Source organism: Bubalus kerabau, chromosome 11 (genome assembly GCF_029407905.1).
Source record: "Bubalus kerabau isolate K-KA32 ecotype Philippines breed swamp buffalo chromosome 11, PCC_UOA_SB_1v2, whole genome shotgun sequence".
NCBI classification, from domain to species: Eukaryota; Metazoa; Chordata; class Mammalia; order Artiodactyla; family Bovidae; genus Bubalus; species Bubalus kerabau.
Window position 1 is genome coordinate 24,479,194 of NC_073634.1, and position 24,001 is coordinate 24,503,194.

A 24,001-nucleotide genomic window follows, 5' to 3' on the forward strand; every position below is an offset into this window, starting at 1 on the left:
TTATTTCCCTGAGTCACCAAAACAACAAAGCATAATAAACATTAACTATTAGTTTCAATGATAAACACAGCCTGTGAGATAAACACAAATATGGCTTTCCTTCTTTTTTTCTAAAACCTTAAATTGGCAATTTTTCATTTGTAAATCTTGTCATAACAAAAAAGTTGCTATACTAGGGGAAAAAATTAAAATAATTATTGGATGGGAAAACTGAAAAAAAATTTTTTGAGAAGGGAATATCATATAATTATTTCTTCCACTTTTTACTGAGCCCTATTTGAATAGTAAGAGGTAGAACCCTGAATGAAACAAAGTCCTAGTGCATAGCATAGAGAACTATATTCACTATCCTACGATAAACCATAATGGGAAAGAATATTAAAAAATATATATATATGTATATGTATAACTGAATCCCTTTGCTGTACAGCAGTAATTAACACAACATTGTAAATCAACTATACTTTAATTAAAAAAAACCAAAACCCCTGAATGAGAGTACACCCAGAGTGCCTCTAATAAGAACAGCTGCCACCCAAGAATCACAATTCAGGTTGCATAAATATTACAGATTTGAGAAACTGAAAAAACATTCAAATGACAACAAAAAGAAAATGCATCAGAGGGACCATCTTATTTATCATCTGGTCAGGATGTGTGAAAGGGAGCTGAGTTTACAGACCATAGCTGTCCTAGGCCAGCTGGAACCTATGGCCACCTATTAACAAGAGATACCAAAGATTCATTTGTAAATCTATTTGTAAAATACCTCAGGAGACGAGTATCCTCAACAGTGAGCTAATCTGGAACCATGAACAACTTTCTTGCCATATGACCTCATGATGGAGTCGCTCCTGGGAGACCAGGTCACCACTGGGAGGCATTCTCCCCTGAGAGTCCTCTCCGGTGGAGAACTTGCAACTTGCTGCATCATCCCAGGACCCTCAGTGAAGCAAATGCTCCTTTCTGGATGTGAGAGGGCCTGTGCATGACGGTGGGCTGAGTGAACCCCACCCACTGTTATTCCAGAAATGACTATTCTGTGCTGTGGATGCCCCAGGATAAAACAGCTCAGGCCCTCGTCTTCAGACTTTAGCTTTCCAGGTTATTCTCCCTCTAAACAAGCAAATAGGTTTAAAACAATCTTGCTCTTCTTCTACAACTCAGCCCTCACACGGAGCTCTGGACTTCTCAGAGCACTTCCACAGGAATTAGTGCATCCTTGCAATGATCCTGTGCTGGCAGGTGGCAACCGCTGGACTCCTGATTTAGTACCACAACAATCAGCTCCCTCTGCCTGACTTCTCTGTTGTGATGTCAGTCCCTTTAAGTATTCCTTTCAAACTGATGATTTTGAAATTTTTATTTTTTTTTGCTTTTATGATAGCTATCTAAGAAGAGAAAATGTTGAATGCTAAATTCATTCTGGGTCATGGAAAAAAAAAATCCAGCACTCATACTACAAGCTTGTTTGTATTTAGTCTCAATTACTGTCAACTGTTTCATCATTTGTATGGCCATCAGCTAGAAGAAACCTTTTAAGGCCTCTTAAAAGTCCGAAGGCCTTAGATGGTAATTTTTAAAGCTGCACTGTTCTGACATAACCAACATAGTTTTCATCCTACCTTTTAGGCAACACATTTATGAAAACTGGATTAACACTGAGTCATATTCACCTATAATAGCTACTGATTTAATAAGAACAGGTTATGTCCTTCAGATGAGTCCAGCAAATTCTAAGTTTCTGGATTATGTGTGGTACTACCAGGTAAATGGACTTATACTGCTACCTGTCTAGTGGCCTACTGAAACATGCAAATCCCTGTGAAATTTATAGCCACGTGTTTTCCAACCAAAATATACAAAGGCAAATGAAGTACGGACAAGTCCCAAAGAAACAGAAAAAATCATTTAGTGTAGGTACAAGGTAAGAGAAGCTTCAAATAAAGAAGAATAGATGGAGTACTGAAGAAGGAACAAGAGAGTAAAAATCACAGGAAGAGTAAGAACCAGAGCATGGAGAACAGAAGATGCTTTGACATACAGCATTCACTTTCTCCAATGCAAAGCTGCACTCAAGTGTAAACTCTGTAATGCCTCTTGCAATCAACTTATTTTCCACCAAAGAACAAGAAAGTTGTAAGTCAGGGGAATCAAAACATTTTAATAAACTTGAGTTTCATACACAGCTTTTAGCAAACATTGCTTAAACTGGATTATGGTGGCTGATGTACAATCTCATTTTTACAGACTCACAAGCCAGTAGGAAGAGGTATCCATGGTATTTTAAACCCAATCCTTAATTCTAAGAACCATCTCCAGAAACTTCCCTGCCAGAAGCTGCCTCTTTATATAAGCCTGAATGGACATCTGAGAAGGTTGTTCTTTGAGCCTTATGGACGGACACTCATAATCAGAGAGGAGAGAAGCCTCCTTGACAACTAGGACACTGATATCAACAAGACAATAATGGATGTTATAGCCAGACACACTCACATTTTGTAAGTCACTGTAATTTTGCCGTTTTGATATGGAGTTTGTTTTTTTTTTTTTTTTTTGCCACACTGCATGGCGTATAGGATCCTAGTTCACCAACCAGGGATTCAACCGGGAACCACGGCAGTGAAAACACTGAGCTCTAAACACTGGACTGCCAGGAAATTCCCAGACATGAAGTTATTTTTTTCTAATTGATACATCAAATATATAAAAATTCATGAGTTAATAATGACGTTAAAGGGTCACTTCAGTTACCTCACTCTAGCCATATCATAGGGTAGAAAAAGAACAAAATGAGTAGGTATTTTCTTAAGTCCAGTGCTTCTCAAAATTTAATGTGTACACGAATCTCTTGGAGATCTTGTTAAATATGCAGATTCTGACTCAGTAGATCTGGAATGACCCTGAGAGTCTGAATTTCTAATGAGCTCTCAGGAGACCTTCACCAACCACACTCTGAGTAACAAGGCCTTAATCCCTTACTACCTTGACCTTGGCTGGGATAACTGCTCTGGAGATAAAAGATAGTCATGGTCACCACTGTGAATCTTCAGCAACAACATGGGTGGGATTGCCTTTCCTATTTGAGAGTCTCATGAGGGTTCCTTTAAAATAAGGAGGGTATAAAGGTTTTAGATGTAGTATTGTAACAGCTTATATATGATTTAGACTGTTTTCCTTTGCATATGTTTCAACTAATAGGTTTATTTTAAAAAGATACACAAAGGTTTACCATAGTGTAAGAAAAATGGGGTAACCAGAGTTCAGAAGTAATTTTCTTGTCAGAGAAAGAAAGTTTGTCTGCAAAATTATCCATTTTTAATAAAGGTCACGGGTTATAAGTGGGAGGTTTTCAATATTTTAAGGTTTAATGTATAGAACATGTTGTTCCAAGCAGAGGAATGGTGGCAGTTCACAGAGCTACAATCACATTTGGGTTCACTCTAAACAGTAAGTCATAATCAGGTAGGTAAGTTGATTGATGGACTCATTCATTCATACATTCATCCAGTTACTCCATAAATGTTTCCTGAACACCCTATATGAAAAGATCCAGACCAGGCATTAAAGAGATACATACAAAGATAAATCATCCACAGAGACTGCATTCAAGCTTATAATGTGATTATATAGAGCAAAGATCATGGCATCTGGTCCCATCACTTCATGGGAAATAGATGGGGAAACAGTGAAAACAGTGTCAGATTTTATTTTTTGGGGGCTCCAAAATCACTGCAGATGGTGACTGGAGCCATGAAATTAAAAGATGCTTACTCCTTGGAAGAAAAGTTATGACCAACCTAGATAGCATATTGAAAAGCAGAGACATTACTTTGCCAACAAAGGTCCATCTAGTCAAGGCTATGGTTTTTCCAGTGGTCATGTATGGATGTGAGAGTTGGACTGTGAAGAAAGCTGAGCGCCGAAGAATTGATGCTTTTGAACTGTGGTGTTGGAGAAGACTCTTAAGAGTCCCTTGGACTGCAAGGAGATCCAACCAGTCCATTCTTAAGGAGATCAGCCCTGGGTGTTCTTTGGATGGAATGATGCTAAAGCTGAAACTCCAGTATTTTGGCCACCTCATGCGAAGAGTTGACTTATTGGAAAAGACTCTGATGCTGGGAGGGATTGGGGGCAGGAGGAGAAGGGGACGACAGAGGATGAGATGGCTGGATGGCATCACTGACTCGATGGACGTGAGTCTGAGTGAACTCCGGGAGTTGGTGATGGACGGGGAGGCCTGGTGTGCTGCAATTCATGGAGTCGCAAAGAGTCGGACACGACTGAGCGACTGAACTGGACTGAATACACAAATAGTTATGGTAAATAGAATTTAAAAAAAATCATTTTAATTACCCACAAAACTCCAGCAGCAAACTTAGGTGAATTTGAATACCTCTCAGAGCATGGTGGAAAGCAACAAAGATGTGGATTCAATTCTGCATCATCTTTAGCAATTATTTGCATCATGAAAAATATGAGCAATATGTCTCTATATTCTATATACTTTATAAATAAAAAGTCAAAGCTTCTGACTTACTCTAACAACAACAAAAACCTCACTTTCTTTTTTTAAACGGTTTTATTTAGTTTTGGCTGTACTGGGTCTTTGTTCCTGGGCTTTGCTCTAGTTGGTGAGCGGGGCCTGCTCTCTAGCTGCCGTGTGCGGGCTTCTCGTTGTGGTGGCTCCCCTTGTTGGGGAGCACAGGCTCCAGGGCTTGTGGGCTCAGTACCTGCGGCTCCTGGCTCTAGAGCACAGGCTCAATAGTTCTGGCACATGGGCTTAGCTGCTCCTTGGCATGTGGGATCTTCCCAGATCAGGGATTGAACCCATGTCTTCTGCACTGGCAGGTAGATTCTTTAACCACTTAGCCACCAGAGAAGCCCTTCGCTGACTTTCTTCTTAACACCAAGGGAAGCTTTCCTTAAGTACTGAAAATTAGTTGCATGATTGTGTACTCTTTTTCAGCAATCCTAGATTACCAGGATAGATATTCTGCTCTTGGCATCAAAACTGACCATATGGTAGTCTGTATCCTTGCCTCAACACTGCCTCTATGTAGGCACCAACTCAAAAGGTTATTTTTTTTAAAAAACTATCATTATAGCAAAAGCACCCAAGAGTCTACTTTAAGAAGCCCCCGCTGGCCTAAGATGGGACAACCTGAACATCAGAGAGAACAATGATTGCAAAGGACTGGAGCACATCACATACATAAAATCATGATGATGCCCTACACCCCCCTGAACCCTTCACTCCTCGAGGTTGCTGGGAGACACTCTTGGAGACACCAGTTCATCACTGTGAGTACTGACATCTAAAAGGAATAATCACATATTTATCTTACTGTACTTTACAGTAACCAGAGTCCATGGTAAATTCTTCTCCATAGAATTCCAATTAATAAATGCAGAAGGAATATTAGAATTAGAAAACTGTCACCTTTTAACTTTAATGAAATACTGGAGCGAGGTAATAATGATCTCTAAATGCTAAAACTAAAAAACAGATTGACAGCGAAAGTGCTAAAGAAGGGGATTGAGTGAACATCTCTTGAACCTACTAATCTATTTTAAGACAATCCAAAGTGGGAAAGACGGCCAGACGTTATATATGCCTCAGGTTGCTGACACAGTAAGAGTTGTACAGTACTGTATGTGAAGCCTTCCTGTCTAAAAAGACTGAACCTGAGTGTGACAAGCCTCTGGATATAAACACCAATTTACAGTAAATACAGGCAAAAGAACAAGTTAAATAACACACAGGAAGCAACCAGCCAAAAGGATGTCTATAACACAGGAGAAGTCAAAGCATGGTTCTAGGACGGGAAGCTTCAGCATCAATTGGTAAACTGTTAGAACTGCAAATGCTCAGGTTTTATCCCAGACCTACGGAATCAGAAATTCTGGAGGTGGGCCCAGCAAAGTGTGTCTTCACAAGAACTCCAGGTGATTCTGATGCATGCTCAAGTTTGACACCCATGGCTCTGAAAAATTAATGATGGAAAAAAGAAAAAACAGACAGAGGAAAGGAGACCTTTACAGTATAAAAGACTTAAGAGACGTTAAAAACAAAAGAAAATCAAGTGCCACGGAGGGTTACACTACTGATATTCTGAAAACTTCTTTTAACCCAATTTAAAAATAATCATAGTACTGATTATTTAAAAATAATCATTAGTACTGGGGCAAAAGGAAACTTTTAAGTTCATACAAACTTTTAATTCATAAGGAATGAATAATTTGATTCTTATAGAAGTTGGAAAAAGCCATGAATAATGCATTACTTTTCCTTGTATTCTGTAACTTCCTTTTGTTTTGCTCTTCTGGTTCTTATTCTCCTTCCATCATTAGCTCTTCAAATAGACCCCTGAGCCATTTAGGAGAGAAGAGTTATGAAGAAATTAGCGAATGCATTAGGAAATGTTACTTACGTTGTGTTCATGACAAAAGTTGAGAGCTTGAAGTGTTTGCCATAACACACTTTTGATCACTCCATCAGCAACTCTGGGGAAAAAAATAAAAAAGGAAATGAAAACTCCTAAGATGTGTTTTCAGGAGCAGAACTGGGAATAGAAATGGAATGGGCGGGGCTTGTCACAGCCAGTGGATGCAGTACAAAGGGAATCCTGGAAATGTTCTTTTAAAAAAATGTTTTAATGAAAATTGATTTGCTACTTTCTTCATTATAGCTATGTAACTTTCCTTTTTAACTTGAAATTTTTAATGCTTATCATGAAAATTCAAACAATATAGAAAAGTAAAGAAATAAAACATGTTCATTCAAATCTTGCTAGCCCAAAATAATTGCTGTAACTTACAGTGATTGTCCCTTTGGGAATCCCTGGTTCTCTTCCTCTCTCTGCATTTACTTTTTAACTTTAATATTAAACAAATGTATTCATAAGGTTCGATATTTTTAAAGTTAAAAGAATATCCATGAAGAACTCTCTCATATCTGCCTAGCCAATCATTTCATCCTTGGCAAATTCCCCTCCTCTTTCAGAAACATTGTATGCATTGAGGTACAGATACATATATACAGAATATATATACATCTATTTCAGTGACCAAAGATCTCATTATATAGATGTATCATAATTTAGTAAGTCCTCATTGACAAGCAATTAGGTTTGATCCAAGTTTCATTTCTAGAAACAATGCTTCAGTGAATATCCTATCATCTATCCATGGCAGTTGTGCAATAATCTTTTTAAGGTAAGTTCTAGAAGTGGGATTTCTGGGATTTATGGGAGGCACATGATATATTTCGATCCTGCAGGTATGAACTTCAGGTAGAACTGAGACCTGGTTTTGCAGGAAAAAAGGCATCCGTGAAGAGTGACCTTCAATTCATCGAATTCATGTCGGTGGTAAACACTCAAGCATATGCAAGAGTTGTTTTTATAACTTACTTACACCTGGTAAGATGCAGCTCCAATACTTTGGCCACCTGATTCGAAGAGCCGACTCATTGGAAAAGACCCTGATGCTGGGAAAGATGGAGGGCAAGAGGAGAAGGGGATGATAGGGGATGAGATGGTTGGATGGCATCACTGACTCAATGGACATGAATCTGAGCAAACTCCAGGAGATGGTGAAGGACGGGGAAGGCTGGCGTGCTGCAGCCAATGGGGTCGCAAAGAGTCAAACACACCTCGTGACTGAACAGCAGCAGCACTTACACCTGGTAAGCAGGCAGGCACACAACCAGGGGGCCAGGGAGGACCAAGAGCCCAGGAGAGTGGAGTCTGGGAGCTTCTTGCCTCTGCAGATTTCCTGTGTGGAAAATACTAGGGAGTATTTTCCACTTGGGGATCTGGGCAACGTGTACTCGAGAGTACTTAATCTATTTTGTGTAACCATTTCTATAAATTGCAGCAATTACATTCCCTCTAACTTTTCTGTTGATGCACTGTTTCAGGGCATTTCACAGAAGAGTCATGGCTTCGGTTCAAAACAGAATCCTTAGCACAGATTCCAGGAAGGCAGATTCCATTTTAGGCAAAACAACATTTATACAAAATAACAACTACAAACAAATACCACAGATCTTAAAAGATAGTTATCAAAGAGAATACAGATTCACACAGAGCTCATTCCAGAAACACAGGGTGCTGTAACATTATTCAGCCACACTCAGCAGTTTTTCAAAGCATTTTGTGAAATAAAACCTTCCATAGAAACCAACTGATACTCAATGCTTCGTATACTGTGGGTGAATGACAAACATATAATGGAAGAATTGATAATCTTGAAGGTCTGAAAGCAAAAACTAGACATCCTGGGACTTCTCTGTGGTCCAGCATGCTTCCACTGCAAAGGGCATGGGTTCCATCCCTGGTCAAGGAACTAAGATCCCACATGCAGCGAGGCACGGCCAGTAACTAACCCTGATGCTGGGGAAGACTGAGGGCAGGAGGAGACGGGGGCAACAGAGGATGAGATGGTTGGATGGCATCATCGACTCAATGGGCATGAACGTCAGCAAACTCTGGGAGACGGTGAAGGACAAAGGATGGCACCTGCTGTGCTGCAGCCCCTGGGGTCACAAAGGACTGAACAACAACAACAAAACTAATTAACTGTTTTAAAAAAACAACAAAGAACATGGTATCCTGCTTCAAAACCAAAGGTGTTAGGGAGGGTGGCAGGGTCAGGGAATTCAGACTGGGTTGCCCAAAGGCTGCTCTTTCAGCCACTCAGGGGAATCCTGGCGCTGACATCAGAGCTCATTATCTTTTAGTTTTATATATAACTTGATGGGGAAAACAATTTCATTATCAGTGCCCAAGATGAATCAAGCCCTTCTCCGTAAACCCTTGTTATTCTAGAATAAAATCCAAGCTTTATTGTGGCCTGCTGGCCTCTTAATGATTTCGCTTCTGTTCACCCCTCTCGCCTACCTTTATCTCCTGCCACATTCTCACTGACTTCCGCTCTGGCCTGTTAAGTGTCTGCTCTTCCCTCAACAGACCGCCAAAGCTCTGTGTTTACTCTTCATCCTACGCCCCTCACCAGGAATTCTCTAGCTTCTCAGTGTGTTTTCTTCTCCTCCAAAGCCTTGTAACTCTGCAAGGGCTTTCTTTACCTTGTCCGTTACTGTAGCTCCAGGGCCTCGAACTGTAACTGGTACCCAACAGGTCCTCAACTAAGCTTCCTTCGCTGGCACTCTCAGAGACTATATAAACTCACACCCTGTAATAAATCCCTTTTTGCTTAAACTAGCTAGAGTGAACTCTGTTGTTGAATCCTGATCAGTGCAGAATAGGACACCAGAATTGGGGATGGGAAGCAAAGTCGAGGCCTTGGGAAGGCAGGCTATCTGACTGGTTGGGTCTGAAGTCCAGGGGATCTAATTACCATCAGTGGCTGTAACACTGGTGAATGGATACCCAGTGATGAACCAATTAAGTACATAACCACGTGTAGTCATCTGTAATAAAGTGCCTATTCAGGGCAGGGTTTTGCTGGACTGAAAGTGATCAAACAAAACGGGAACACATAGGAAAGTAATAAAAGTGGGGTTGGGCTGGTCGCTTCTCACTTTGCGTGAAAAATTGAAGAAAACAAAAGGATAGCTTTAGGTAAGGCTTTGATGTTTTAGTTCGAGGCACAGTTAGGAGACCAGAAGTTTCAATGTTTGCCCTTATTTCTTGTGTTTTTAAGACTCGCTCCACTGACCACTGGGATTATCCCAGAAGTGACTGAAAAATCGGACACTGAGAATAGTCCTGCTGGGTGCTAAATGACAAAACAGACTGAATTTATGTGAAGTTAATTAATTTCTCAGTTAATTAACTGAGACATACACTTTGAGAAATGAAATGCGACACTTGGGAGTATTCACGGAACTAAGAGCATCCCAACCTCCTGCCAAATATCCCTTCTTTTTTATTTATTTACTTTTTGGCCACACCTCATGGCATGTGGGCTCTTAGTTCTCTGACTAGGGATCAAACCTCTTGCAGTGGAAGTGTGGAGTCTAAACCACTGGACCTCTAGGGAAGTCCCAAATGTCTCTTCTTACATGAAGTAGCCCCCAAACTTGTATGGAGACTGGTCTTGCCTTGTGGAGGGCCCCCTCATGATCTCACTTGAGGCAACTGTATAACATGGGTGCTGTCAATTCTCCTCAAGGCTCCTTTCCCTGCCACCCGTCAATGTCTCCAAACTTTGACTCAAGTCAGATCTCAGCATGTTCCAAAGGGCCTATTACAAAGTCAAAGAGAAGAAAAGAAGATTTGCACAGCAAAGAGAACTATAAAAAGTTGCTAATCTATACTGGAGAATGTACATGGAAATGGATTTCCTAAGTGTCGGACCAGAAAGGAGGAAACACGATGTTACACTGGGCTGATTATAAACAGTTATGGGCACACTTACAATGGAGCCTGGTTCAATGAACTGCTTGGAGCAGCTAGGGGTGAGAGAAGTTGATTGCTGAATTGGTTGATCAGAATCTGGGCTAGATGGGTGCCTGTGCCAAATGAAATTGCAATGCTGGAAGTTCATTAGTAAAATAAAGAGGAAGAAATCCAAAGTTTTGGGGAGACAGGAGTGTTGGAGAGGATTTATCATATGCAACATGCTCATCTACTTCCCAGCTATATCTCCCCAAAGTATTAATGGTAGCAGTAATCTATGAAAAGTGAAAGTCATGTCCTACTCTTCCATGGAATTCTCCAGGCCAGAATACTGGAGTGGGTAGCCTTTCCCTTCTCCAGGGATCTTCCCAACCCAGGGATTGAACCCAGGTCTCCAGCATTACAGGCAGATTCTTTGCCAGCTGAGCTACAAGGGAAGCCCAAGAATACTGGAGTGGGTAGCCTATCCCTTCTCCAGCAGATCTTCCCAACCAAGGAATCGAACTGGGGTCTCCTGCACTGCAGGCAGATTCTTTACCAACTGAGCTATCAGGGAAGCCTGTGTTTGTCCCTAAATCTGCAGTATTGCTTTCAGTTTTCTATTTGGTGCCAGACACTTCTACTAGGCTCCTCCTACCACAACTGCCTTCATTCCTTGGCTCAGAACCTGCTGGTTCTTCTTCCATTTTCTAGTGTATCTATTGGAGAAGGCAATGGCACCCCACTCCAGTACTCTTGCCTGGAAAATCCCATGGATGGAGGAGCCTGGTGGGCTGCAGTCCATGGGGTCGCTAAGAGTCAGGCACAACTGAGCGACTTCACTTTCACTTTTCACTTTCATGCGTTGGAGAAGGAAATGGCAACCCACTCCAGTGTTCTTGCCTGGAGAATCCCAGGGACGGGGGAGCCTGGTGGGCTGCCGTCTATGGGGTCGCACAGAGTCAGACACTACCGAAGTGACTTAGCAGCAGCAGCAGCAGTGTATCTATTTCCACTATCCAGTTAGGAAATGGGTAAACAGCCCCAAGGATGGATTCATGGACCTGACAGGACTACCATGGGACAGATTTAGGTTAAATTTCACTGGGTACTCTCAATAAGCTTCCCATCCCCACAAAACTGCTGAACCACAGTGACTTTCAAAGTTACTGGTGATTGGCTTTACTTCAGAGCATGATTCAGAGATTCCTGAGAGATTGGGTAGCTCTCTTTTCCCAGTACACAACTATCCTGGTAAATATTTGGTCACAGACCATGCGAGGATAGGCTGCTGCTGCTACTGCTAAGTTGCTTCAGTCGTGTCCTACTGTGTGCGACCCCATAGATGGCAGCCCACCAGGCTTCCCCGTCCCTGGGATTCTCCAGGCAAGAACACTGGAGTGGGTTGCCATTTCCTTCTCCAATGCATGAAAGTGAAAAGTGAAAGTGAAGTCGCTCAGTGGTGTCCGACTCTTCGCGATCCCATGGACTGCAGCCTACCAGGCTCCTCCATCCATGGGATTTTCCAGGCAAGAGTACTGTAGTGGGGTGCCACTGCCTTCTCCGGGGATAGGCTAAGAGGAAGAATTAAGTACACACACATGATGTCAATGCAAGGCTATTCCCCAAGGATAGCTGCCTCCTTCACGAGGCCCTGGGTCTTGGCTATTATGATGTGCATATACACTAAGTCACTTCAGTAGTGTCCAACTCTTTGCAACCCTATGAACCATAGCCCACCAAGCTCCTCTGTCCATGGGATTCTCCAGGCAAGAATACTGGAGTGGGTTGCCATTTCCTTATTCAGGGGAATCTTCCTGACCCAGGGATCAAACCTGCGTCTCTTGCATCTCCTGCATTAGGAGGTGGGTTCTTTACCACTGGGGCTTCCCTTGTGGCTCAGCTGGTAAAGAATCTGCCTGCAGTGAGGGAGACCTGGGTTCGATCCCTGGGTTGGGAAGATCCCTTGGAGAAGAGAATGGCTACCCACTCCAGTATTCTTGCTTGGGAAATCCCATGGACAGAGGAGCCTTGCAAGCTACAGTCCATGGGATCGCAAAGAGTCAAACACGACTGAGTGACTTTCACTTCACTTTCTTTACCACTAACACCACCTGGGGCTATTACGGTGGCTGAAGCCAAGCCTCTAGTTTATGTAGAAAAGAACCTTAGAGACCTGCTCATCTATCTTGTGTGGGAGAACCCATGGTCAGATCAAATTATTCTGATCACCACGCTGGCTCTGTTGTCTATTACAGTAACTTCTGGACTTGGAGTACTCCTTCCTGGCCTCTGTCACTCAGGGACCCCATCATTCCTAGGAAACCGGGATGTCATTTCAAAGGAAGACTCTCCCTGGTTCAGCATGTGGGACATGCTGCTGCTGCTCTTCTGGCTAAAGCACTTCTCAGTGCTCATGATTCACTGCCACCCCTCCACCAACCCACACCCATGGCTTTACAGGAAATTACCTATGGTCAGTTTGCTGAGAAGGAAATTAATTCTTTTATATGTCCATCACACCTGGGTAAAGACGAATTTAAAAAAAAGAAATTGAAACCTGATTTACAGACGTACATGATGCGCTGTTGCCAGCCAGAAGTGGAGAGCAGTAGTTTTATAAGACCATTTATAATTCATTGTTCCCTTATATATCTAATTCTTCATTAGATTTTAAATTTCTTGATGGTAGGACTGTTCTACTATGTATAGTGCAATGGCAGTGAAGGGAAATCTTTTCTGTTGGCAGGTGGTAATTTCTATCACATTACCAATTAACTTACCTACTGGACCTATTTTGAACACAGAAGGATTTTAGAGAATGGGAATGTATTATTTCAAATTTAATCAGATGACACCAGTTGCAGTTGCTTTACATACATGTAGTTTCTTCCATATATCGACTTGAATCAGCCACAGGTATATGTATGTCCCCTCCCTCTTGACCCTCCCTCCCACCCCCTTTTTTCTCATTTATTTATTTTTAGTTGGAGGATAATTGCTTTCCAATATTGTGTTGGTACATACAGTTTCTTAACTGCAGCAAATCAAACACAGTCTCAGGGCTTACTCTGCAGCTATTGATCTAACAAATGCTTTTCCCTCTATTACAAAAGTAGAGGAAACCAATTGCTTTCATTTGGCAGGGGAAGCAGTACATTTTCACCATCTTACTTCAGTGTTAAATTAGCTCTTCTTTGTGATATAATTTAGTCCTCAAGTCTCTAGACGATCTCACCATCTCACAGCTCATCCCAAACATCCATTACCTTGATCATCTTATATCTACACACCAGTTATTTCTTCAAACTGTGAATTTACCCTGATAAACAATGAAGCTGAAGCTCCAATACTTTGGCCATCTGATACGAACAGCTGACTCACCGAAAAAGACCCTGATGCTGGGAAAGATTGAGGGCAAGAGGAGAAGGGGGCGACAGAGGATGAGACGGTTGGATGGCATCACTGACTATTAGAGTTTGCGCAAGCTCTGGGACAGTGAAGCCTGGTGTGCTGCCGTCCACGGGGTTGCAAACAGTCGGATTCAACTGAGCTACTGAACAAACAATGGTCCAATAGGCTTGGTATATATGCTGTTTAGTTGTTTACCTCTGTTTGCTATTCACTGGGTTTATACTCTTTGGGATGTTGAAGATTTTGGGAAGGGAGTGAAAGCAGACAAATATTTTAAATTAATCATAGTTATCTGGAAGTAGCCAGCATTTCATAGAAAGAGTGGTGAACCTGCATTGTTCCTATTTGCATTCCTTCATGTAGATCCAAGTCTTAGGGCTGACCCAAAGCACGCTGTATACCCCGGCACTGCTAAATACACTAGTAAAACACACTGTGCTGTGCTTAGTCGCTTGGTTGTGTCTGACTCTTTGTGACCCCGTGAACTATATGTAGCCCACCAGGCTCCTCTGTCCATAGGGATTCTCCAGGCAAGAGTACTGGAGTGGGTTACCATGCCCTGCTCACACTAAACACACCAAATACACTTTCCAAAGGAAAGCAGGGAAGTTCAGCGGTCTCTGTGGTTGCTAAATACATACAAGACAAATGAGTTACTCAACTATGCCTTGTTCTTTCTTGCATCTGTGCATTCCACCAAGATCGCCCACCCAGCCAGTTCTTCCCCTTTTCAAAGTCTCAGCCCAAATGTGTCCTTCTGCACAGAAACTTCCCTGATTCCCCGGGACCAACAGATGCTGGAGCTGTTCTTCTGTATCCAAAGCACTGTTGGTAACTCAATTTTCACTGTCATTTGTAATGGCTACTTTGAGTATTGGTTTCTTCATTAGATTTTAAGCTTCTTGAGCACAGGATTGTGCCATTATATCTTTCTAGCCTCTGCACTAGCAGAAGTGTTCAGTAAAATATTTCTGAAGTGAATGAATGAATCAAAGCATGCTCCACACTTAAGGAGGCTATTAGGATGAATTAGATATGAGTTCTGCACTCAAAGGAAGAGAGAGTATGCACTTAAAAACCTGTAAGGTAGTAAGTGCCAAGTACTGTAACAGGGATGAAAACAAAATTTCACGGATATTCAAAGGAGGGAAGCAATACCATTCAGAAAAAGGAATCTCACAGATAGTCAGAATGTCTAGGATTTCACATTCTAGAGATAATGATACAGATAGGGAAAGAGGACACAAACTTAGGAGGAACAGCATAAGCTAAGTCCTACAGGCAGTAGACTTCCTTCCTTTCACAGAAGGAAGAAAGAGATGTTCAGTTCAATTAAACTGGTACATGGATTGAATGTATTATAGGTTTTATTTTCAGGGCCTTGAACAATGCATGATATTAAGCATCCATGTCTAACTTTATAAAAATGTATGTTAATTTATAAATTAATTTATATTTAAATTAAACAACAAATCTGTCCTCTAAAGCCAACATACAAAACCCTATTTAGCTTAAAGTAAAGTTGAAATATGAATTAATCCATTCCTTTAATTCATTCCTTTAACTGTTTTTTAAATTATTAAGAAAAAATTTTTTTGGTTATGCCTTGAGGCATGTGGGATCTTAGTGCCCCAACCAGGGATGGAACCCACACCCTCTGCACTGGAAGTACAGGGTCTTAACCACAGGACCACCAGGGAAGTCTCTAAAATTAATTTCTATTTTAAAAGTAAAATTAGAAAATTAGAGATGCCAAGGGAACATTTCATGCAAAGATGGGCACAATAATGGACAGAAATGGTATGGACCTAACAGAAGCAGAAGATATTAAGAAGAGGTGGTAAGAATACACAGAAGGACTATAAAAACAAGGTCTTAATGACCCAGATAACCATGATGATGTGGTCATTCACCTAGAGCCAGATATCCTGGAGTGAAGTCAAGTGGGCCTTAGGAAGCATTATGAGAAACAAAGCTAGTGGAGGTGAGGGAATTCCAGTTGAGCTATTCCAAATCCTAAAAGATGATGCTGTGAAAGTGCTGCACTCAGAGGGCCAGCAAATTTGAACAACTCGGCAGTGGCCACAGGACTGGAAAAGGTCAATTTTCTTTCTAATCCCAAAGAAGGGCAATGCCAAAGAATGTTCAAACTACCGTTTGAACTGAACTCATTAAACATGCTAGCAATATAACACTAAAATATACTTCAAGCTAGGTTTCAACAGTACATAAACCAAGAACTTCCAGATGTACCAGCTGGATTTAGAAAAGGCAGAGGAACCAGAGATCAAATTGCCAACATCTACTAAATCATAGGAAAAGCAAGGGAATTCCAGAAAAACATCTACTCTGCTTCATTAACTACACTAAAGCCTTTGACTGTGTGGTTCACAACAAACTGTGGAAAATTCTTAAAGAGATGGGACTACCTGACCACCTTATCTGCCTCCTACAGAGATTTCCATACAGAGGAATCTGTATGCAGGTCAAGAAGCAACAGTTAGAACTGGAAATGGAACAACAGACTGGTTCAAAATTGGGAAAAGAGTACGTCAAGGCCGTATATTGTCACCTTGCTTATTTAACTTATATTCAGAGTACATCAACAGAAATGCTGGGCTGGAAGAAGCACAGGCTGGAATAAAGATTGCCGGGGGAAATATCAATAACCTCAGACATGCAGACGACACCACCCTTATGGCAGAAAGTGAAGAGGAACTCAAAAGCCTCTTGATGAAAGTTAAAGTGGAGAGTGAAAAAGTTGGCTTAAAGCTCAACATTCAGAAAATGAAGATCGTGGCATCCAGTCCCATCACTTCATGGGAAATAGATGGGGAAACAGTGGAAACAGTGTCAGACTTTATTTTTCTGGGCTCCCAAATCACTGCAGATGGTGACTGCAGCCATGAAATTAAAAGACGCTTAGTCCTTGGAAGGAAAGTTATGCCCAACCTAGACAGCATATTAAAAAGCAGAGACATTACTTTGCCAACAAAAGTCCATCTAGTCAAGGCTATGGTTTTTCCAGTGGTCATGTACAGATGTGAGAGTTGGACTATAAAGAAAGCTGAGTGCAGAATAATTGATGGTTTGAACTGTGGTGTTGGAGAAGACTCTTGAGAGTCCCTTGGACTGCAAGGAGATCCAACCAGTCCATTCTAAAGGAGATCAGTCCTGGATGTTCTTTGGAAGGACTGATGTTGAAGCTGAAACTCCAATACTTTGGCCACCTCATGCGAAGAGTTGACTCATTGGAAAAGATTCTGATGCTGGGAAGGATTGGGGGCAGGAAGAGAAGGGGATGACAGAGGATGAGATGGTTGGACAGCATCACTGACTCGATGGACGTGGGTTTGGGTGAACTCTGGGAGTTGGTGATGGACAGGGAGGCCTGGCGTGCTGCGATTCATGGGGTCGCAAAGAGTCGGACACGACTGAGCGACTGAACTGAACTGACTGAATCTTTTAAAAAATTTGATTTGCAAAATCTACATATGTATGTATGAAATGATATTAATTCTTCATTTGGCAAAGATTTACCCAATTTGTCACTTCTTTTTTAGTTTTGTTTACATACTTTTTGTCAAAGGGACTCTCTAAAACTAATATGACATTGTTTGGCAGTTGAAGTTGAATTTCTTCTTCTTTGAAAAATTTCTTGGTTTAGTTGAACTTTCTCAAGTTAAAAACAAAAACCTATGGCTGATTCATGTTGAAGTTTGACAGAAAATAACAAAATTCTATAAAGCAATTATCATTCAATTGAAAAATAAATAAATTCACAAAGGAAAAAAAAAACCATTGGCATTCTGATTAGATTTTTGTGCAATATATAAATCAGGAAGGAAGCCAAAATATAATAATGAATACTTCCATCCAGAAATATATGTTCATTTAAATAAAATCCTTTGTATATATCAGTTTTGTAATTGTTTTTAGGCAAAGTTTTAACATCTTTTGTATCTTTATTCCTAAACATTTTTGTTGTTGACATTTGAATGGGATCCTTTTACATTAGATTTTCTACAGTACTGATTGATACAAAAGCTATTACTTTTTGTGTACAGAATTTAGAGTGCTATACATACAAACATATATATGTACATACATATATATATACACATACACACAGATATATATACATATATATATATATGAAAACTGAATTCCATTTGTTTTAGTAACTCTAGGTAATTCTGTTAGACTATAATAATATCATGCAAATAATGGAAATTTTATCTTGTTTTCCAAAGTTTTAAATCCTATTTGTTTTTCTTAGTACATTATGCTGGCTAGAGTTCTCATGTTTTATTTCTCACTTTAATGATGGTTTCTCTAGTGTTTTATCATTGAATATAAAATTTGCAGTCATTTTGGAGAAGTTGTGTGTCTATATGTGTGTTTGTGTGTATAAAAAGTATTTTAGTTCTAGTTTGCTAAGGTTTTTTTTCCACCAAATAATCAGGAGAAGATGTTGAATTTATCAACTGACTTTCCAAATTTTATCAAACATGTATTTTTTCTCCTTTAACTTTAGTGAATTATATGAAAGAACTATGGTTCATTCCTTGAATTCGGACAATCTAACATATAACTTTGAATTACTCTGAGATACATATAGCTTTGAAATACATCGTAATTTATATTTGAAGTAGATTTGTCTATTAAATACTATACATTATTCCTCTAGGTTAACATTACCTTTGGTTAATATTCATTTGCCCTTTGAGCACATCCTGAGATTGGAGAGAAAGAGCCAGCAGATGCAAACAGGCAGAAGGGGGCTCAGATCTGAAATTTGCCATTGTTAATCCCACACTTCAATATTCTTGCCTTGAGAACCCCATGAACAGTATGAAAAGGCAAAAAGATAGGACAATGAAAGATGAATTCCTAGGGCTGGTAGGTGCCCAATATGCTACTGGAGATCAGTGGAGAAATAATTCCAGAAAGAATGAAGAGATGGAGCCAAAGCAAAAGCAATACCCAGTTGTGGATGTGACTGGTGATGGAAGTAAAGTCTGATGCTATAAAGAGCAATATTGCATAGGAACCTGGAATGTTAGGTCCATGAATCAAGGCAAATTGGAAGTGGTCAAATAGGAGATGGCAAGAGTGAACATCGAGATTTTAGGAATCAGTGAACTAAAATGGACTGGAATGGGTGAATTTAACTCAGATGACCATTATATCTACTACTGTGGGCAAGAATCCCTTAAAAGAAATGGAGTAGCCATCATAGTCATCAAGAGTCTGAAATGCAGTACTTGGATGCAATCTCAAAAATGACAGAATGATCTCTGTTCGTTTCCAAAGCAAACCATTCACTATCATGGTAATCCAAGTCTATGCCCCAACCAGTAATGCTGAGGAAGCTGAAGTTAACGGTTCTATGAAGACCTACAAGACCTCTTAGAACTAACACCCAAAAAAGATGTCCTTTTCATTATAGGGGACTGGAATGCAAAAGTAGGAAGTCAAGAGCTACCTGGAGTAATAGGAAATTTGGCCTTGGAGTACAGAATGAAGCAGGGCAAAGGCTAATTGAGTTTTGCCAAGAGAATGCAGTGGTCATAGCAAACACCCTCTCCCAATAACACAAGAGAAGACTCTACATCACCAGATGGTCAACACCGAAATCAGACTGATTATATTCTTTGCAGCCAAAGATGGAGAAGCTCTATACAGTCAGCAAAAACAAGACCAGGAGCTGACTGTGGCTCAGATCATGAATTTCTTATTGCCAAATTCAGACTTAAATTGAAAAACATAGGGAAAACCACTCGACCATTCAGATATAACCTAAATGAAATCTCTTATGATTATACAGTGGAAGTGACAAATAGAGTCAAGAGATTAGATCTGATGATAGAGTGCCTGAAGAACTATGGATGGAGGTTTGTGACATTGTACAGGAGGCAGTGATCAAGGCCATCCCCAAGAAAAAGAAATGCAAAAAAGCAAAATGGTTGTCTGAGGAGGCCTTACAAATAGCTGAGAAAAGAAGAGAAGTGAAAGGCAAAGGAGAAAAGGAAAGATATACTCATGTGAGTACAGAGTGCCAAAGAATAGCAAGGAGAGATAAAAATCACTCAGTGATCAGTGCAAAGAAATAGAAGAAAGCAATAGAATGGAAAAGACTAGAGATCTCTTCAAGAAAATTAGAGATACCAAGGGAACATTTCATGCACAGATAGGCATAATAAAGGACAGAAATGTTATGGACCTAATAGATGCATAAGACATTAAGAAGAAGTGACAAGAATACACAGAAGAACTATACAAAAAAGGTCTTAATGACCCACATAATCACAATGGTGTGATCACTCACCTAGAGCTAGACATCCTGGGATGTGAAGTCAAGTGGGCCTTAGGAAGCATCACTATGAACAAAGCTAGTGGAGGTGATGGAATTCCAGCTGAGCTATTTCAAATCCTGAAAGATAATGCTGTGAAAGTGCTGCACTCAATATGCCAGCATATTTGGAAAACTCAGCAGTGGCCACAGGACTAGAAAAGGTTAGTTTTCATTCCAATCCCAAAGGAAGGCAATGCCAAAGAATGTTCAAACTACCGCACAATTGCACTCATCTCACATGCTAGTAAAGTAATGCTCCAAGTTCTCCAAGCCAGGCTTCAACAGTATGTGAACCGTGAACTTCCAGCCGTTCAAGCTGGATTTAGAAAAGGCAGAGGAACCAGAAATTGCCAACATCTGTTGGATCATCAAAAAAGCAGGAGAGTTACAGAAAAACATCTACTTCTGCTTTATTGACTATGCCAAAACCTTTGACTGTGTGGATCACAATAAATTGTGGAAAATTCTGAAAGAGATGGGAATACCAGACCACCTGACCTGCCTGCTGAGAAATCTGTATGCAGGTCAAGAAGCAATAGTTAGAACTGGACATGGAGCAACAGACTGGTTCAAAATCAGGAAAGGAGTACATCAAGGCTGTATATTGTCACCCTGCTTATTTAACTTATATGCAGAGGACATCATGCAAAATGATGGGCTGGATAAAGCTCAACCTGGAATCAAGACTGCTGGGAGAAATATCAATAACCTCAGATATGCAGATGACACCACCCTAATGGCAGAAAGTGGAGAGGAACTAAAGAGCCTCTTGATGAAGGTGAAAGAAAAGAGTGAAAAACCCAACTTAAAACTCAACATTCAAAAAACTAAGATCATGGCATCTGGTCCCATCACTTCATGGCAAATAGATGGGGAAACAATGGAAACAGTGACAGACTTTATTTTGAGCTCCAAAATCACTGCAGATGGTGACTGCAGCCATGAAATTAAAAGACACTTGCTCCTTGGAAGAAAAGCTATGACCCAACCTAGACAACATATTAAAAAGCAGAGACATTACTTCACCAACAAAGGTCTGTCTAGTCAAAGCTATGGTTTTTCTAGTAGTCATGTATGGATGTGAGAGTTGGACTATAAAGAAAGCTGAGTGCCAAAGAATTGATACTTTTGAACTGTGGTGTTGGAGAAGACTCTTGAGAGTCCCTTGGACTGCAAGGAAATCCAACCAGTCAATCCTAAAGGAAATCAATCCTGAATATTCATTGGAAGAACTGATGCTGAAGCTGAAACTCCAATACTTTGGCCACTTGATGTGAAGAACTGACTCATTTGAAAAGACCCTGATGCTGGGAAAGATTGAGGGAGGGAGGAGAAGGGGATGATGGAGGATGAGATGGTTGGATGGCATCACTGGCACAATGAACATAAGCTTGAGTAAGCTTCCGGAGTTGATGATGGGCAGGGAGGCCTGGTGTGCTGCGGTCCATGGGGTCGCAAAGAGTTGGACATGACTGAGCGACTGAACTGAACTAAACTGAATCCCACATATAATGAAACTGGGAACTAGCCAGCAGAACTTCAGTTTTCTAGATTACTTACCCGTTTGGGTTTCTTTCCAGCTCATTTAAAAGTGTGTGATCACAGTATTCAAAGACTAAATGCATTTTCCTCTTTCTCCTGAACACCTCAATGAGGTTCACAAGATTTGGATGTTTTAATTGCTGCAAAGGAATTGAAATACAAAAGTTGGTGATTCACTTCTTGTAATAGTTTCTCCCAGACCCTTTACAATTTTAAGAGCCAAAGGCTTTGCTCATCTTTCTCTTTGCATTTCTTGCCGAGAAATTATTACAGTTACTCAAAAGAGGAACTACTCTTAGTAAGTACCAAAGAATCTTAAAGCTGGAAGAAAGAATTTATCTAACATACCCCATAGTAAAGGGTAACTAAGCTGCTTGAATCTCTCTGGAGATAGCAAAGTACAACTTAAAATATAAGCACTAAAATTAAAAATGCTTTATGAATTTAGTGGAAATTCTAAGTATACAAGTTGTAAGATGATCTGAATATAGAATAGTAATGGAATTATTGAGTAAAAGACTATAAAAATCATCTATACCCATTTAGCTTACATACTGTCATAGATTTAATGTAAATAGCTGCACTGAAATCCAGCTTGGATTTTAGTGTTGTGCTCAGAAAGACTAGATCTCAACCCTCGAATCTGAAATAACTGCATATTCTAGGAATCCTTATGGTTAGTCTGTGTCTAAATTTATCACATTTTCAGCTCTCTTCTTTGATTTTCTTGTTCTCTTTTATGCTGAGATGTTTAATGAGTTAAATTCAATTCCCAGACTGAAGCATTTCACAAGGCTGCCTTTCACAAGCATTTCACAATGTCGCAAATCAAAGGAAAAACCCCGATTAAGTAAGATAATATCACTAAAGTAACTACATAATTTATCACCCAACCAGGGTAACGAGTATAAACCAGGACTGTCCCAGGCAAATCAGCACATGTGGTCACTCTGCCTATAGGTAAGGTGACTGTATAATTTCACACGTGAACTAGTACACTTTTGAAAGAAAATGCTAGCCAGACAAAAAGGGATGCTAACCACATGGAACACTGGGATAGAAGCTATAAACCAGGACATCTGATCACTCCTACTTTTGAGTCATCTTCCTGTTGTTTTCCCAGTACAGTAGACGAATTAACTTTCCAAACCCTAGACACCATTTACTCAGAAAGATATGCAGTATTTTGTATATTGTAGAAACTCAACAAATAGTTTGCAGGCCCAGTAGAGAGGCTTAAAGTACCGTGACTTGTACAGTATACTCTCTCTTATCTGTAAGCATGGCTTGATCAAAAAAAGAAAAAGAAAAAGAAAAAAAAAAAAACCCAACCAACCAAAAAAAAAATAACCCAGAACAAAAAGTATCACCCTGTGACTATGTGCCTGCTGCTCAACAGTGTGGGGAAAGGGAACACATTACACATTAACTACACACCCAGAGCACCAGATCAATTTGTTTCCTATGTGCTCCACCAGCTAAAAGAGCAGAAAGGCAAACAGTGGACGGAACAGGTCACACAGGTGAGCCAGATGCTTCGTGCTGAGGCCAAAACTGCAGATTGGGAGCTAAGAGTCTCTATCAAGAGTCAGGGATGCGCAGGTACTGCTGGATGTGCTGGCAAGGTTTTCAGCTCTATCTCTGAGTGGACTGGCAATTTATATCTTCTTTGCAAATCAAATGAACTTAGATCAGAAAACAGTGACTTGTGTAAACAAAAACAGGTAGTAAGGAGGAGGAAATCAAAGGAAATTTAAATAGTAGGAGTATGTGAGGAAAGTAAGGTAGGTTTATCATGGAAGGGATCTCTTCAGGGCGCAGGTGGGTGAAACATACCAGAGACAGGGGAGACGCACCCTCAGAGAGCCATCGTGCTTAGTCGTTCAGTGGTGTTCTTCTTTGTGCGACCCCATGGACTGTAGCCCGCCAGGCTCCTTTGTCCATGGGATTCTCCAGGCAAGAATACTGGACTGGGTAGCCATTCCCTTCTCCAGGGGATCTTCCCAACCCAGGGATTGAACCTGGGTCTCCTGCATTGCAGGCAGATTCTTTACCATCAGAGAGCCATCACTGGAGACCAAAGTGAGTTGGAATCTGGCTATTTTTTTTACCTTCAAGTGCACCCTTAAATTGGACACTTGTAACCCAGGAGGTGCTACCTGAGCATTAACTGTACTTGAAGGGTTGGTGGGAGTGGGTGCATAAAAAGCTTTCCTATTAGAAAACCACCCACTGCCAGGTCCAGACACACCCAGCTCATCTGTGATGAGCTGTGTGTCTGATCAGCACTCTCTGCTGGCCATGAAGTTAACAGGGAACTGTTTTTAAAATCATGATGGAT

General features: G+C 40.7%; 1 protein-coding gene across 1 annotated transcript in view; it reads right to left on the reverse strand.

The window, feature by feature from the left end:
• Window positions 1-24,001, reverse strand: part of CDKL4 (cyclin dependent kinase like 4) — a 49,659-nt gene that overhangs the window by 10,702 nt on the left and 14,956 nt on the right. Inside the window, exons 3-4 of the mRNA XM_055539082.1 lie at window positions 21,679-21,800; window positions 6,435-6,507 (exon numbers count right to left, since the gene is read on the reverse strand). Of these exons, the coding sequence (XP_055395057.1) occupies window positions 6,435-6,507; window positions 21,679-21,800 (195 nt within the window). The remainder of the gene's footprint in view (window positions 1-6,434; window positions 6,508-21,678; window positions 21,801-24,001) is intronic.